This window comes from Macrobrachium nipponense, chromosome 4 (genome assembly GCF_015104395.2).
Source record: "Macrobrachium nipponense isolate FS-2020 chromosome 4, ASM1510439v2, whole genome shotgun sequence".
NCBI lineage: Eukaryota > Metazoa > Arthropoda > Malacostraca > Decapoda > Palaemonidae > Macrobrachium > Macrobrachium nipponense.
This window is the reverse complement of record NC_061100.1, coordinates 111,518,613-111,533,612: the sequence shown is the minus strand read 5'-3', so window position 1 is coordinate 111,533,612 and position 15,000 is coordinate 111,518,613. Positions and strand designations below refer to the sequence as shown.

Below are 15,000 nucleotides of genomic sequence, written 5' to 3'. Positions count from 1 at the left end.
TAATGTGTACACCACCTTTGACCCATCAGAGAGGACTAAAAGTGTCCACTAACTGCTTATCATTATCAAGTATGTAGTTTAAGCAGATAACTGAGATCATTTATTTACCTCACAAGACTGGCCCAAAGGACCACACTGCTGGAGGGAACAGGTTATATAGTTAGGTGTGCAGTGGTACATGATGCAATACCATGCATATGCCATTGCATATCTGGCCCCTCTCTTTGATGCCTTCTGAAACTGAATGAACAAAGCACTGGGCTAGTACTTTAGTGGTCAACAGTTCATCCCAAGGAGGTTATATATACTGCCTGCTTATAATGTGTGCATAACCTTGGCCCCACCTTTAAGGGCATGAATAAAATCCATTATATTCTAGGAAAACTTGAATTCAAAAGCATTGTATTTCCTATCAAATACAGACTACAAAAGTAATTTTGACGATGAGGTTTTCATCATAACCCCAGCAACTTTAGCTCATAAAATATACTATATGAAAAAATATGGAAATAAATCTCTGGGAGATAAAGTTTTCAGTGCATAGAAAGTTTTAAACATACTCATACTATTATATTAATGAGGTACAGCTATTTCCCCCACCATAACCAGAATCTCTCTCAAGATCTTCCTCATTTGTAAAACAACAGGAGACTGAGGGTGTAGGTCTTCAATGTTTAATCCTTTTTCTTGTGCTACAATTAATCTTGTGTCAAGTGGCAATGCTCCCAAAAAAGGTATACCATACTTCTTTGCAAGATATTCTCCAGCTCCACTAGAGAATATCTGGGTCACCTCCTGAAAAAGTTTCTAAATGAGGAAGCTAATTCAAATTGTACTGCTCCTACAGCTCAATGTATTTTATAAAATTATCAGTAAAAATCTATCAAAATGAATGTAGATATTTACTGCATTCTAATAAAATTGATTTAATTTTGGTATTTTCAATAATTTCAAATCTATTTACAGCCTTATTTTCTACTCCCATACCATGTATGTAGATATATTCAAGATAGCTAAGAGTGTACTCTAGAAATAACTTCTCGTAAAATAATTGCTATAACTAACTTTAACTTTATTTCAGGTACAGCAACCAAGTTCTAGATCACATCATCTGAAGGGAAGGGAATTATTAATAGCTCATTGCAGTTCAGCAATGTGACTTTGCAATAGACTACTAAACTATCATACAGGAACTAGCAAGGGAGGCATGATACAAGAACATGAGTAGAAATAAGCAATTACGTATTACTCTTTTTGGAAAGATATGTAAAATCATGAAACTTAGAAATATGAAATTTTAGTAGCTAAGTATGCTTCATATGACCCAAGTCATGCAGTATTACTGTATCACAAAGTCTAATGTAATGAAGAGCTACAGAGGATATAATGTGAAGTAAGAATAACAACTCTTTACACTCAGCTTTTGGTCCTGACATCACGAAAGTGATATAAAAAGAAAGCTATTTTTTCTGGGAATTTTTATTGAGACCAGCTAATTCTTGGGTTTCTGCACTGAATCAGTGGTCTTCAGACTGAATTTTACATCAACTTTTGATTTTGACCTTTATTGCAACTATAAAAGAAGATGGATACTGCAGATGGAACACTGCGAAATAAAGTGATGCACCAAGAATCATTGGTGATGAATTAACTCCTCATATTTATCCATAATTGGGAGACCCTTCATTACTCTCTAAAGAACTTCAATAAAACCTGTTTCATACCATCTGTAAAGCATAAACTGGTCAACAACATGCCATATAGTCAAAATACTTTTAACTACCCAATAGACATGGACAAAGGACTAATGTTGGATCCTCAAAGGGATATATGAACTAGTGATGGGCTCTCTCAAGAATTTAATTATTTTAAAATGTTTCTCTTCAAATATTTAAGTTTCTTTAATTATATCAATACACAGATATCTCTACACATCTCTTTCAAATTAAGGCCCGTGTCCCATCTATTCAGAACATTAAAATTGCTATATGTGTACTATCTTAATTCCCAGGCCAATACTCTTTTGGCCCCTGTAACATTTTCAGTCTTTGCGTATGATAAAGTGAAGAACCATAATAGTCATTATGTTTTTTACCATATTACTTGAAAAATGGACATAGTTGTGAAGTTTCACTTAAGTAGCATAGAATGATAATATAACTTAGCAATATTACTCAAAATACCTCTTCAATTACACACACTTACACAAGTTATCTAAAAGTTATCAAAAAAGACTGAACTGTCTACCTGAGGATATCCCGATTATCCAAATTAATAATGACTAAATAAATAACTATAAAAGTTTAATCAATTTCATTCATTATCAAATGTATATATGATGGACAAGATGCAAATGTTCTGAGTATCATTAAATTAAAAGTGAATTGACTGTGACAGTAAATTATACTCACAGAACAACAGGTACATGTGAATCCTGACATATTTTCTATTATTCCTAAGACCGGAACCTTCATTTTCTGGCAGAAACGAATCTCTCGGCTTACCACACCTACAGACAAGAAATGTAAAAAACTAAAGTTTCCAATATAAAGTTAAAGTCCCTTAGTACAAACTGTCAATACAGGAACTGCCAGACCACAAACATATATGAGTCAGCAATTGTTTATTTCAAAGAATAATGAGAATGAAATAATAAGATTCAATGATGTGAAAAGATTTAGGTCAAATTAGAAATGTTTCTTATATGATGCTGATACATAATGTACCCGATTTAAGCACAATACTATTAATAACCAAAAAGTTATCAAGTAAACATAAATAATGACTTTGGGTTAATGTCAAAATGTGTTACACTGAAGAGTGTAATGACACAACACCATGAATGTAACCAAAGCTATCAGGATATTGATCTAGAACTTGACTAAACGAACTCGGGTGCTTGACCTTCTAGTGAAGCAACATGATATGACATTTTATATAAAATTCTGGTAGAAAATGTACAAGAAAGAAGAGAATACAGTACTGTACATCAACGGAAAAATTACTGGTATTAAGAACTGTATGAATGAACTGTAAACTGAAAAATTACTGACATAAAAACTGAATGAATGACAATCTTGGCAGTCCAGATTACTTAAACAATAAACTTCTACAAATAGCTTGGTAACACACACAATACCTGCTGATAACTTCTGTGGTGAGGTTACTATAACAGCTCCATCTGGTTTAGCGGCAGCCAAAAGCTTGACAATGGTCAAGTGTTCATCACTTGTGCCAGGAGGAGTGTCAACAATCAGAGCATCAAGTCTGCCCCACAGTGTGTCCTAAATACATATTGAGAAATAAAAAATGAACACAATTTAATCAGTGCTTGAAATATTATGTACAGTACACAATCTGTCATGCAATAAATGACTAACCAGCACCAATAATGACATAACAAAAATGTATGCTTACAAGACAAACACGTATCATAATTGCTTTATTTGAATGCGCAATAATCTTTCTGGAGAAAAATTTCCGGCAAAATATTTTTTTATCATTGTATGCTACCCACTTTTGCAAAAAGAATACCAGAGACAATGGAAGATTTTTCTTGCTCTACAGTACTTTGCCAGATGAAAAATGGCTCTCAAATACTATAGACTATTACTTGATACAGCAATTTTTAACCAGACCAGGACATGTTTGAAGTCTCATACTACTGACCTAAATGATTTCAAACTGAACCAATACAAAAGGGGACTAAAGATAGGCTGCAAAGAACCTTTAGCACAATCTACAGCCCAATAAGCAAGGCACACACACAGATGACTGCAACTTCCTAAAGGGACAGTACATATTATAAAGTAACTACCAATATTAGGATGAATTAAGTCTGGCACATATTCCAGTAAAACTGGCATCTTGGAAATGTAGTAACAAACCTTTATCATCCGTCTTATGAGGGAAGTTTTCCGAGGTCCTCTCCACACTACTGCTTGGCTTCCTGAACTTAACAATGATCCAACTGACAAAGTCTTTATCTTGCCACAAGATGACCTGCATAAATAATGGAGTAACTACCAAGCATAACAAAACTAAAATTCATGCAAATACTAAACAAACTTTCCAGAATGATGGAGTAATGGATGCAAAAATAAACACAAAATAAACATAAAACCCACAACCCAAGTGAAATTATCATTAAGTGCTAATATTCACTGATAAAAGCAGAAGGTTGTTCTTGTTAACTGGAAGCGAGACAAAAATACTGTACTAACGTGTTAACATGTCAAAAAAGATTGTCAGTAAGAAAAATGAGATAAAGGTTTGCATTCAATGCAGACAAAACCTCTTTAAAAATATATTGAAGTATACAATAACCATAAGCTTCTTTCAACATGCTCTCTTCATATTTGTTTATTCTGGCACTACATAGCAATCACTTTACAACTGCCTTTTAAAACAAGCTCAGTAGATGAAGGAAACAGCTCTGTGCCCATATATTTTGGCTTTGAGTCTCTCTATCCATCAAGTGTGTCTGTCAGTATGAATAGATCTCTTGCTTTTGTTCCACAGAATATGACCATTTCTTGCTGAACTGATTAGTGTTTACTCTTCCAGCCTGCATTATCCTTCATTTCCTTATATTAATTATAGTTTTCCTTAGGCTTTAATCATTGTATTAAGTGATGCTTATTTGAACTTCCCAGTTAGTGTCATTCTGTTACTGCTGCTGATAATTGTAATTCTCCTTTTTATTTTGACCAACTGTTCTGTAACCAGGTATTTGTTGGTGAGTAAATAATCCAGTTTATGTAGTTATGACTTTATACTTAAAATTATCATGAATATTTCAGTGTCTCGTTAATGTTTGCTTAGACAAGTTCACTGACCTTCATTATAATTACAGCACTTCTTTAGTTTATGTTTTGCTCACATCAATTATTGCAAACTATGGGATTTTTTTGCATAGTCGTGTAATGCTTATGATCTTTTAATTTGGAGTATGTAATGGATTATTGGTTACAGTCCACATTCTGAGCCTGTTATCTTAAATTAATACACAGTGTTACCTTAAATTAATACATCATGGATTTATGGTTGTTAGAAAAATTATTCTGACCTGCATAGTTCTTCTTGTTATTTTGTGATGGAATTACAGTATAAGGCATTTGATTTCAAGATCTAGCTAGTGATTTGAGCCTTCTTCAAGGGATCAGCTACACATTTGTCAAATAAATAATTTCGTGTAGTATCTAATTTTCATAATGATTTTGCATACATGAGTCAAGATCTCTCAAATGCAGTGCAGTAATTTCATGTCTAATTTACAGACCCTCATTACTACGTAGTGTCTGTAGGGGTCCACTATGTAATCCAGATAATGGAAATTTTTGGATACAATGAAAAACACTCTAAGGATGTCAAATGGCAACTTTGCATCCTTCCTCCCCAAACCTTGTCAATGTTGTAAACATACGTAGGAGTCTATGAAATCTCCTGTATGGATTGTGATAAGTCATACTATGGATTCACAAGAAAATCTCTCTCGGAAAGATGATCTCAATATAAGCATTCAGATAGATACGGACATCATAGTTTGGCCATTTTCCATCATATAACTGATACAAACCATACCTGGATTGAAACTCATCACAAATTTTATACAAAAGCAGCTGATGATACAAATGTCAGATGGTAGAATCTTCACCAATAAAACAACAAAATAATAGGATCAACCTTTCCAATGGAGCGTGGGACTCTGACTATAGAGACAATATCTTCCCTAAGGCAACAATGAAGCGGATTAAGACAATTGACAGAACCAACATCGCCTTAGCGGTGACCCCAAGCATCACCTAAGGGCATATCTCCCACTACATATTTCGCAAATGTAACTTCTTCTGTCATTCACTACTTGATAAGGGTGGGAGTCAGTCCACTGAAATATAGTCCTTAGCCTTAAACCAGAGTGTTTTAATGGGCCTTTTAAATGTGATACATATATATACTATATATAGACAGTATATATACATATTTATACATATATGTACTATATATATTATAGAGAGACATATTCCAATTAGAAAATAAAGGGATTTTGATGGAGGAAAAATCTATTTTTGGGTGAGGAGCCGTGTCGCCCGGTGAAATGTCTCGTTAGCCATTTCTAATATATAAAACTAATGCTAAATATACTAGAGAATAAACCAAAGGGACTGACTGAGGTTACTACCCTCAGGCGAGCACTTTTGTAAAATAAAAATGTCGTGTATAAACCAGGGGCGAGTAATACAGCCACGTTTCCTTCAACCCCACAGAAAGATCCTCGTCAACAATCCCCAACATACGAGGTGCCGTTATACAGGCCGCCTCCCCGCAACCAACACCCTCCTCCCGAGCGCCATCTACAACATCTAGAGTTAGCAACCCTCAGCTTGTACCACCACCGGGTGGGAGATCAAGATATTACTAAAGGGTGGGTTCACCGGGCGACACGGCTCCTCACCCAAAAATAGATTTTTCCTCCGTCAAAATCCCTTTTTTGGGCTCAAGCCGTGTCACCGGTGAAATCGTACCAGAGAAATGGGGCAAGCTGAAAATAAAGAAAATACTGTAACAAGGAAGGAGAACTAAACCATTTAAATATAAAAAAGAATTTTAATATATATAAACCCCAATATACAAAAAACTTGTATTGTTAACAAAAGACCTTTCTCAGCTTAACAAAATGAGAGAATTCAAAAAAAGAATTTATGTACAGCTACAGGAGTTCACCTGTAAAGTCTAAAGGTAATACAAAATTATAACAATACAGCAGTACTTGGTACCCAAGGATCTCTTAAAACAAGCTAATACAAAACTCCCCACCCGTGCCTGTTGAAGGCCCGAGGGAGAGGAAAGCAGGGTTGAACAACTAGGTGAGGCAGGCAAGTGGGAAATAAAAAAGGAGGTGTCAAAGAAAGAGGAAGTTAAGAGTTTTCAGGAACTACAATACTTCCTGCAGCCACGGCAGGGAACTTAAGTGCATTAAGAGATTTAAGGTAGTGGCGTTTGAAAACTGTCGAAGATTTCCACCCAGTGTACTTTTTCAAACCTTCAAAATTCATATGCTGAAAATAGTTAATAGAGGTAGCAATTGCCCGGACATCATGAACCAGGGGAAATGAGTCAGGATCTGCCTGTTTAATAAAGTAAAGAATTTGTTGTTTGATACCTCTCATAGTAATTGTTCCTCCTTTTTCTCTCATGAATAAGGGGCCTGAGGACTTAAATGACGTTCTATCTAAATAAGATTTGAGAGATTGAACTGGACAGAGAGAAGCGTCTTGAGGGAGAGGAACTATTGACCAAGGAGTCCATCTATCTTGTGGACTTTCATTTTTGGCTAAGAAGGTTTGTGTCTGTGAAAGTAAAACATTACATTAGGTTGAAATCTATATGGCCTGGATCTCTAGACAAGGCCGACAGTTCAGAAATTCTTGCTCCTGAGGCTAAACTTAATAAAAATAGAGTTTTCCTAAGTAGGGTTAAATACTGACAGGATTCATTATCAATACTGGAAGCCAGGCTCAAAACTTCATTTAGAGACCAGGAAACAGACTGAGGCCTATGTATAGGTCTCAGCCTTGCGCAAGCTCTAGGGATAGAGGAGAAATAGGAACTAGTTAAATCTATCCCAAACCCTACCAGGAAAATCTTTTTAAGGGCAGACTTCATAGTCGTTATAGTACCAGGAGCTAAGCCTTGATCAAACAATTCTTTAAAAAATGAAATTGCTAGATTGGTTGTCATAACCTGCACTTCCTTTTCTTTCACAAATTTAACCAACCTCTTAAGAGCAGAGTCATACTGTCTAAGAGTAGAATCTCTTTTATCAGATTCCAGGAATGTAATATTTTCCGGATCAATACCAGAATCATGAAGAGCTGCCATCTTCATAAACTCCATAAAGTTAGGGCTTGTAGACTGTTTGAGGAAGCGTTATACTTTCTTGGTTTGTACTATTTGTGACAGTATTGGATTGGGGATCCGTCTGGGACGGAGCTTCAATTCCAGTATTAGAGGGAACCAGTTGCTCTTCGGCACCAGGGGGCTATCAAGGCTACTTTCCCTCGATATGTCCTGAGTTGTGAAGGACTTCCATCAGGAGATTGACCGGTGGAAATAAATAAATTTTCTTCCAAAGATTCCAATCCAGAGACAATGCGTCTGTGGCAAAGGCCAGAGGGTCCAGGTTGGGAGCCACATAGCATCGAAGATGATGATTTGACTCCGTGGCAAAAAGGTCCACTTGAAGACCCGGGACCTGCTTGGACACCCATTGAAACGACTGTGCGTCTAGTGTCCATTCCGACTCCAATGGGGATGTCCTTGACAGAGCATCTGCCACTACGTTCCTGGCTCCTGCTAGATGTGTGGCTGATAGGTGCCAGCGACGTTTCTGTGCTCGAGAGAAGATCGCAATCATCACATGATTTACGAACTTGGACTTGGAGCCCCTTCTGTTGATGCAGTGAACAATTACTGCACTGTCGAGGACTAACCTGATATGTATTCCTTTCTTTTGGATTCATTCTTTTGAGAGTGGGAACAACTGCCATAGCTTCTAACACATTTATATGGAATCTTTGGAAGGACTTGGAGACCATTTTCCTATGAAACTTTTGAGTAGGGAGGGGAATGGCCTGCCCCCCCATCCGCTTTGGGATGCGTCTCCGTATGAACCACCAGATCCGGTTGAGGATACTGAAGTGGTACTGTCTTTGCTAAACTCTTGGCTGTAGACCAAGGTTTTAGACTCTTGCGTAAGAGCTGGGGAATTCTTGATAGCTTGTCTCTTAAGCCTATATTGGCTCGACTTCTCCAAATTCTGTTGAAGTCTTTTAGTCTGGCTTTCAGTACCGGTTGGGTCACTGCTACAAACTGTATAAGGAGCCTAGAATCCTTTCCTGGGCCCGTCTCGATGCTAGTTTGTTTCTTATAAACTGCCTTGTGGCTTTCGCAATCTCTTTGCACTTCTCCCAAGGAACTGAAAACCTGTGTGTCTGGAGGTCCCACTGTAGTCCCAACCATTGGAACTTGGAGCTGGGGACCAGTCTTGACTTTTGAAGATTTATCTGAAAACCTAAATGGTCTAGAAATCTCATGACTTTGTGGGTGATTCCAGACATTGCTCTTTGTTGGAAGCCCAAACATTACCAATCGTCCAGGTATGCAGCCAATAGAATCCCTGACTCCGAAGTTCTTGGACTACCACGTCCGCCAACTTGGTGAAAATCCTTGGAGCAATATTGAGGCTCCACTCCGAACGGCCATGACTCGGAAGAAGTAAGCTTCTCTTCCTAACCTGAACCCTAGGTAAGGGGACAAGTTCCTTGCTATGGGCACATGATAATAAGCATCGGTAAGATCTATAGTAGGTGGGTGACGGCTCCAACGGGGAATATAAAGCGGTTTCTCACTTGGGTCACGGTTAGCATGCGAAAATTTTGTCCGCATACTATACTGGATTGAGCCCGTGAAAGATCTAGAATCACCCTCCTCTTGTCTGTGCCCTTCTTGGGGACTGAAATAGTCTGCCTTGAAATTTGATGTTCCTGACTCTTTTTATTGCCCTTTTCTGGAGTAGTTCCTGAGTGAAAGCTACTAGAACTGGTGTCCGGTCTTGAAAAAACTTGTATGGGGAGGTGGTCCCTTCTTCCACCTCCATCCCAGACCTTTTGATATGACACTGTGTGCCCAGGTGTTGAATGTCCACCTGTGCTTGAATAGAGCTAATCTCCCACCTACCTTGGCTGTCTCATTGGTTGGCAGCTGGTCTTGAACCTCTACCTCCTCTGTAGGGTCTGGCTCTTGCGAGCCTTCCCCCTCCTCCTCCAGCCGACCCGTCTGGAGGTACCACGTCCTCTAGTTCCTCTAGGAGCATACCTCTGAAAGGAAGTATGTGCCATCATAAGTCTGGTTGTAGGCTGGTGATGGGAGTAAAAGGTTGATTAGACTGTGGTGCTGGTGTCCTGTACCCACATGTATGATTGTTGTGGCGGAGGCATGGAAGTGGAAGGTTGGTTCAACCGCAGGAGATCTTGAAACCTTCTCTGTTGAAACCTCTTTGGCTTCTTGGCCTTCTGAGCGCCTGCCGGGGAAGGATCTGCTGGACGCTTGAACTTAAGAGCCCATCTGGTTGCAAGTGTTTGATTGGCTCTCACTGCCTCTTGAGTAACCTGAGCTACTAAAATCCTCCGGAAAGAGGAAAGGTCCCCATATTGAAGATCTAATGAGCTTATTAGGCTCTGTCTGATCGTTGCTGGTCTTAGGACAAACTTCCGGCAGGCTCTTCGACCACAGCAAAATCAACAAGTCGTGTTTGAAATGTGCCTAACAACGACTTGGTAATGGACCTGAAATTCCGGCAGCAGTCGGATAGGTGGAAGCAATCATCTCCGCAGAAGTGACTGAGTGAAGGGGGACCGACTCAGCCTACACCTTGCTTCAAACTCGGCCTTAATGAGATGCTCAGGTAGTTTAAGGAGTCTCTCATTAAATTGTGGTTGAAGCACAATCTGTTTCCAACTTCCCTTTCTGGAACGTTTCCGGAGTTTGATGCCAGTATGTTAGGATCTTCGGGCACCAACAAAGACGTCAAGTCTGTCTCCTTCAATTGTGGAAGAGGCTTGTCTTCTTCCGCAGCTTCCAGGGTCAGCTCGGCGATCTTCGTGGTGCAATGGCAGCGGGTAATCTTTTGGGATAATGAAAGTGGTGTATTTCCCTTTCCCTTTAAATGGAGTGATCTTAGTGTTGACACATCCATCTCCTTCATAGTCCTAGCCAAGCTGACTGAGCCGCTTCTCTTGGAAAGATAAGAGTCTCAGCCGGAACCTTATCTTCCCTTACAAGGGCTTCCTTGGTCAACCTTGCATAGCCTAAGAAAGGAGATTGCAAATCTGTCGGGTGAAACTCAAAATCTTCTAACGGGCGTGTCCCGCACCCTTCGATAGTGAGCTTACCATCACGCAAAACAGCTCCAAAAGCTAAACGCCACGGATTGCCTGCTTCAAAGGGAGGTAGATTGGCCGCATTAGGCAGGATCGACAAAAGCTGTGGGTTTCCACCTGTCTGAGCCATCATTAACTGATGTTGGCTCACTATCCCTGACAGCTCTGATACTGACTGGTCCGTACGAGACATGTGCGATTCCAGTTTGCCTGAAAGAGCTGCCATATCCCTAGCTACTTGAGAGGAAACTTCTTGACTAACTTTCTGTATTAGAAGGGAAGTCAGAACCTCTAAGTTAAGCCGGCACTTTCCCTGATGTAGACGGGAAAGTCGGTGACGGAATTGGCGCCGGACTAAGGATAGCAGCAGCTATCGGGGTAGAAGCCGGTGAAGGAGCAGGAGAAGGAGTAGCAAGCTTCTCCTTAGTCCTACGTGAGGACTTGTCCTTGCTGCCGCTTCGGCTAGATCTACTCTTAGAGTTGGAGTCCGCGGCAGAAGGGGCCGAGGTGCCGGACTTCACTTTCGCAGGCAGCTGTTTTTAGTCTTCACGTCTTCACCTTAGGCCGAACAGACGCTGCCTTAATTATATCAACGTTCCCAAAACCCTCGCGAACCCTGCGGAGTACGAGAGGGGACACGAGAAGCGACTGGAGAAGGAGTAAGAGAAGGAAAAGGAGGGAAGTCAGAGGAGGAGATTGAAGGAGAAGGACTAGCTACTGCCTCACCTACCTGCTCCGTCTGCATCGGCTCAGACGATAAGTGCAAAGCCGCCGACTTCCGCTACTACTTCTGCCTCGGGTCCCTCTAAAAGGTTTTAAACTATGGTATTCGTTTATATCTTGAAGATATGGCGCCGCGACTTCTTCCGCTACAGCCGAAGTCTTCGAATTAGGGTAGATGACGGAAGCCGCATCCCGGGAAAGAATATAGGGCCTAGCCTTCCCTACATTTCTTCCAAAGCCACCTACCCAAACCTTCAAGGTGGCGAGTGCCGTATCTTTCACCTCTTTAGGGGCCTGGAAGAGAATCCTTGATCAGACGCAGGTAAAAATACTTCAGATGTATAGCAAACCATTCATCTAATAAAACAGAGAACAGTAAGCACAGATTATATGTCTACTTACCGAGTCATCAGTGATCTGTGCGTAGAGATCATAGCAGACTTGGCATCTCTCATAATGCCAGACCGTCTCTTGCAAAACTTGGACTGCACATGCCGAGTGAGTGCGACACTCTACATGTCCGCACGGCTGTTGGAGCATAGCGGAACAGCCCACTTCAGCACACTGTAACATCTGTAAGAGATATTTACATATGAGTATCCACCAATCATCGTGTTAAACTATAACAGTAATTTTCCAGGGGTACCCCCCGGAAAATTTTGGATGATAAAAATTTACATTTTTTTTGAGAATCCTCACTCTCCCTCCACTCAAAATCCGGTGTCGCCGGAATGAGAAGCTAACAAAAATAGTCAGGAGGGAAGGAAACTCGGAAAAACACATACAATATCTCTTGAAACCGCAGTGTGCCTCTACTAAAATAGTAATCCGGCATCGCCGGACTACAGAATTTCTTAATAAAGAGGACATGGGTAAAAGATAAACACAATAAATGAGCCACCGTTATTTCCGGACGATATCCGGGTCCGTTTTTCAGGACCTGCCAACGTCTAGAAAAACGGTATAAAACAAAATGAAATAATTATAAAACATGCTAAACAATATAAATTTCATTATCCTAACGGTATCCGGGCCTATATTAATAGACCTACCACCGACCGGATAAAATTACTACAGTTAGAGCTAAAGATAAATGAATGTTAGAGATGCCAATCCAGCAGGACGGTATCCGGGCCTAGATACTAGACCTACCACGATCCCGAATGAATTATCAGACAATCGTATACGTAATTCAACCAATTCCCTATGAAATTCAAACGTATCCGGGTCCAGTTCTCCGGACATACCACGATTTGAACATCAGCAGGAAATTAACGTCAAATTTGATCTATGTATACTATAATAACATAAGTCATTGTGGGGAGAAGACCTACCCTTCCCTGCTGGTATCCCGGAACTACCGGGATACGAAGGAAGGAGCCAGTCACGTTTGAAATGAAAACAAAATGAGTCGAACCGTGAGGAACTGGTTGTCAAAAACATCAATCTTGTGATCCTTCACGTCTAAATAGAACGGAGAGGGGATGAAAGATGTAAATAGAAAAATAATAGTTTCTCACTCTGCCCCCCCCGGAGTCCGGCGGTCGGAGATAAAGAAACGATATTCTATGAAGACAACCAAGTCAACTCGAGACCCAAAAGTTAACACTGCAAACGTTCCCCACTTCTTATCCGCCTCCCTTCTAACTGTCTCTCCATCTAAAGATGACTAGTAGGTAATCAGTTCTATGAACTAATATGAAACCTACTCCATCAAACGGCCGCAGGATCTAGCCTAAAAGCAAGCCTATTAGGTTATAATTAAAGATCAGACGCTGTTTCCCAACAGCTAACCGACCGTTGATGGAAAGTCAAAAGAGGACAGACTGAAAGAAAGACGGCGAACAAGAAGTAGCCTACTAGGATAGGCTAGCCTAAATAACCTACGCTAGGTTACTCTAATTAGAACCCCTATAGCCCTAATATGATTAAATTTTGAATCGCCTGGGATCGAAATCTCAGAGACAAGAGCTAAAAATCCAACATATAGCCTACGCTTAAAAACAGCACAGATATGCCACCACGCGGGGTTCAGAGCGCAACCTAACCTAGGTGCTAGGCCTAAACACGAAAGGTAAAAGGTGAATTTACCTTGCGAAAAAGCTCTAACCGATGAAAAAAGGGTTTGAATAAATGCTAAATAAAGGAGTACTAGAACTCCCTAACCTTGGAAATCAAAGAGTATCTTCATTAAGTATAAATACATATATATATATATATATATATATATATATATATATATATATATATATTATATATATATATATATATATATATACCGTATATACTGGAGTAACGTGCGATCTCGCATATCATGCGACCCCAAAATTTTCACCAATAAACAGTGGTTTTGTCATGTATCTCATGTATCATGCGAGTTCCTTTTCCGAGGTCAGTTCATAAGGTTGGTGGTTTAGCGTGCTATGGCCGAGTCGTCAGATGTGTGCTGCTGCTAGTGAAGTTCGGTAATTTTCTTACTAATCTCGAGAATTGAATAGAAGATCTCAAGATTAAAAAAGAATACCAAGATAATAAAATAATTGTAAAAATAACAAGCCTTGGAGTCCTAAATCATTCTCTCTCTCTCTCTCTCTCTCTCTCTCTCAGAAATAAATACTATAATTTGAGTCTTTCACCAACGGGTATCAGTAAATGTGTAGACATTGTGTGCGTGTTTAAAAAAGTGTAGTACACACATTACGATGTTTCGGTTTTTTTGGAATTTTTCAATTTCGGAAATGTGAGGTCAGATGCATAATCAAACAAACATCACTACTGCAGAAAATTTTGTTTTCCCTTTAGTTTTTTCATTATAGTTATTTTATTAATTACTGTTTATTTAAATAAATATTAAATATAATACTGTTACATGAATGTGAGATAATTAAGATCACCTATAATAAATAGTGGGACAATTAAGGGATTTTGACGAAGGAAAAATCTATTTCTGGGTGATTGGCTCGTGTCGCCCTATGAAAGTATCCTTAATATCATTCTTTCTAGGTAAAATTAGCCTAAAATTACCAGAGAAAAACAAAATTAAGGAAATGTCAGTAACTGACTCGCTCACTCTTAAAAAGAAGTGTCGGTATGATATAGGGGCGAGTGTGGAAACACTACCACGAGACAAACACCAATTAGAACTTCCTTATCAGAATCCCCCCAAGAGAGAGCTGATACCTACGGGCGATGCAGCCTCTACTACTACTACTAGAGGACGCCACGGACAGCAGCGCCCCTAGCGGTCATCCTTAAATAAAACAGTCCAAAAACATCTTGTCCTGCAAGGGGGGGAAAACAAACCATAAAAAGTGGGGGGGGTTTCATAGGGCGACAC

The 15,000-nt window shown here is 39.6% G+C and overlaps 1 protein-coding gene across 3 annotated transcripts in view; it reads right to left on the bottom strand.

Annotated features, from left to right (window-relative positions):
- The window catches only part of LOC135211061 (cytosolic Fe-S cluster assembly factor NUBP2 homolog), a 126,759-nt gene that overhangs the window by 640 nt on the left and 111,119 nt on the right, over positions 1–15,000 (bottom strand). For all 3 annotated transcript variants that reach the window (XM_064244119.1, XM_064244120.1, XM_064244118.1), the window contains exons 6-9: positions 3,888–4,002; positions 3,140–3,284; positions 2,412–2,509; positions 1–795 (exon numbers count right to left, since the gene is read on the bottom strand). The exon at positions 1–795 is cut by the window's left edge. In XM_064244119.1, the coding sequence (XP_064100189.1) occupies positions 574–795; positions 2,412–2,509; positions 3,140–3,284; positions 3,888–4,002 (580 nt within the window). In that variant the 3' untranslated portion in view covers positions 1–573. The remainder of the gene's footprint in view (positions 796–2,411; positions 2,510–3,139; positions 3,285–3,887; positions 4,003–15,000) is intronic.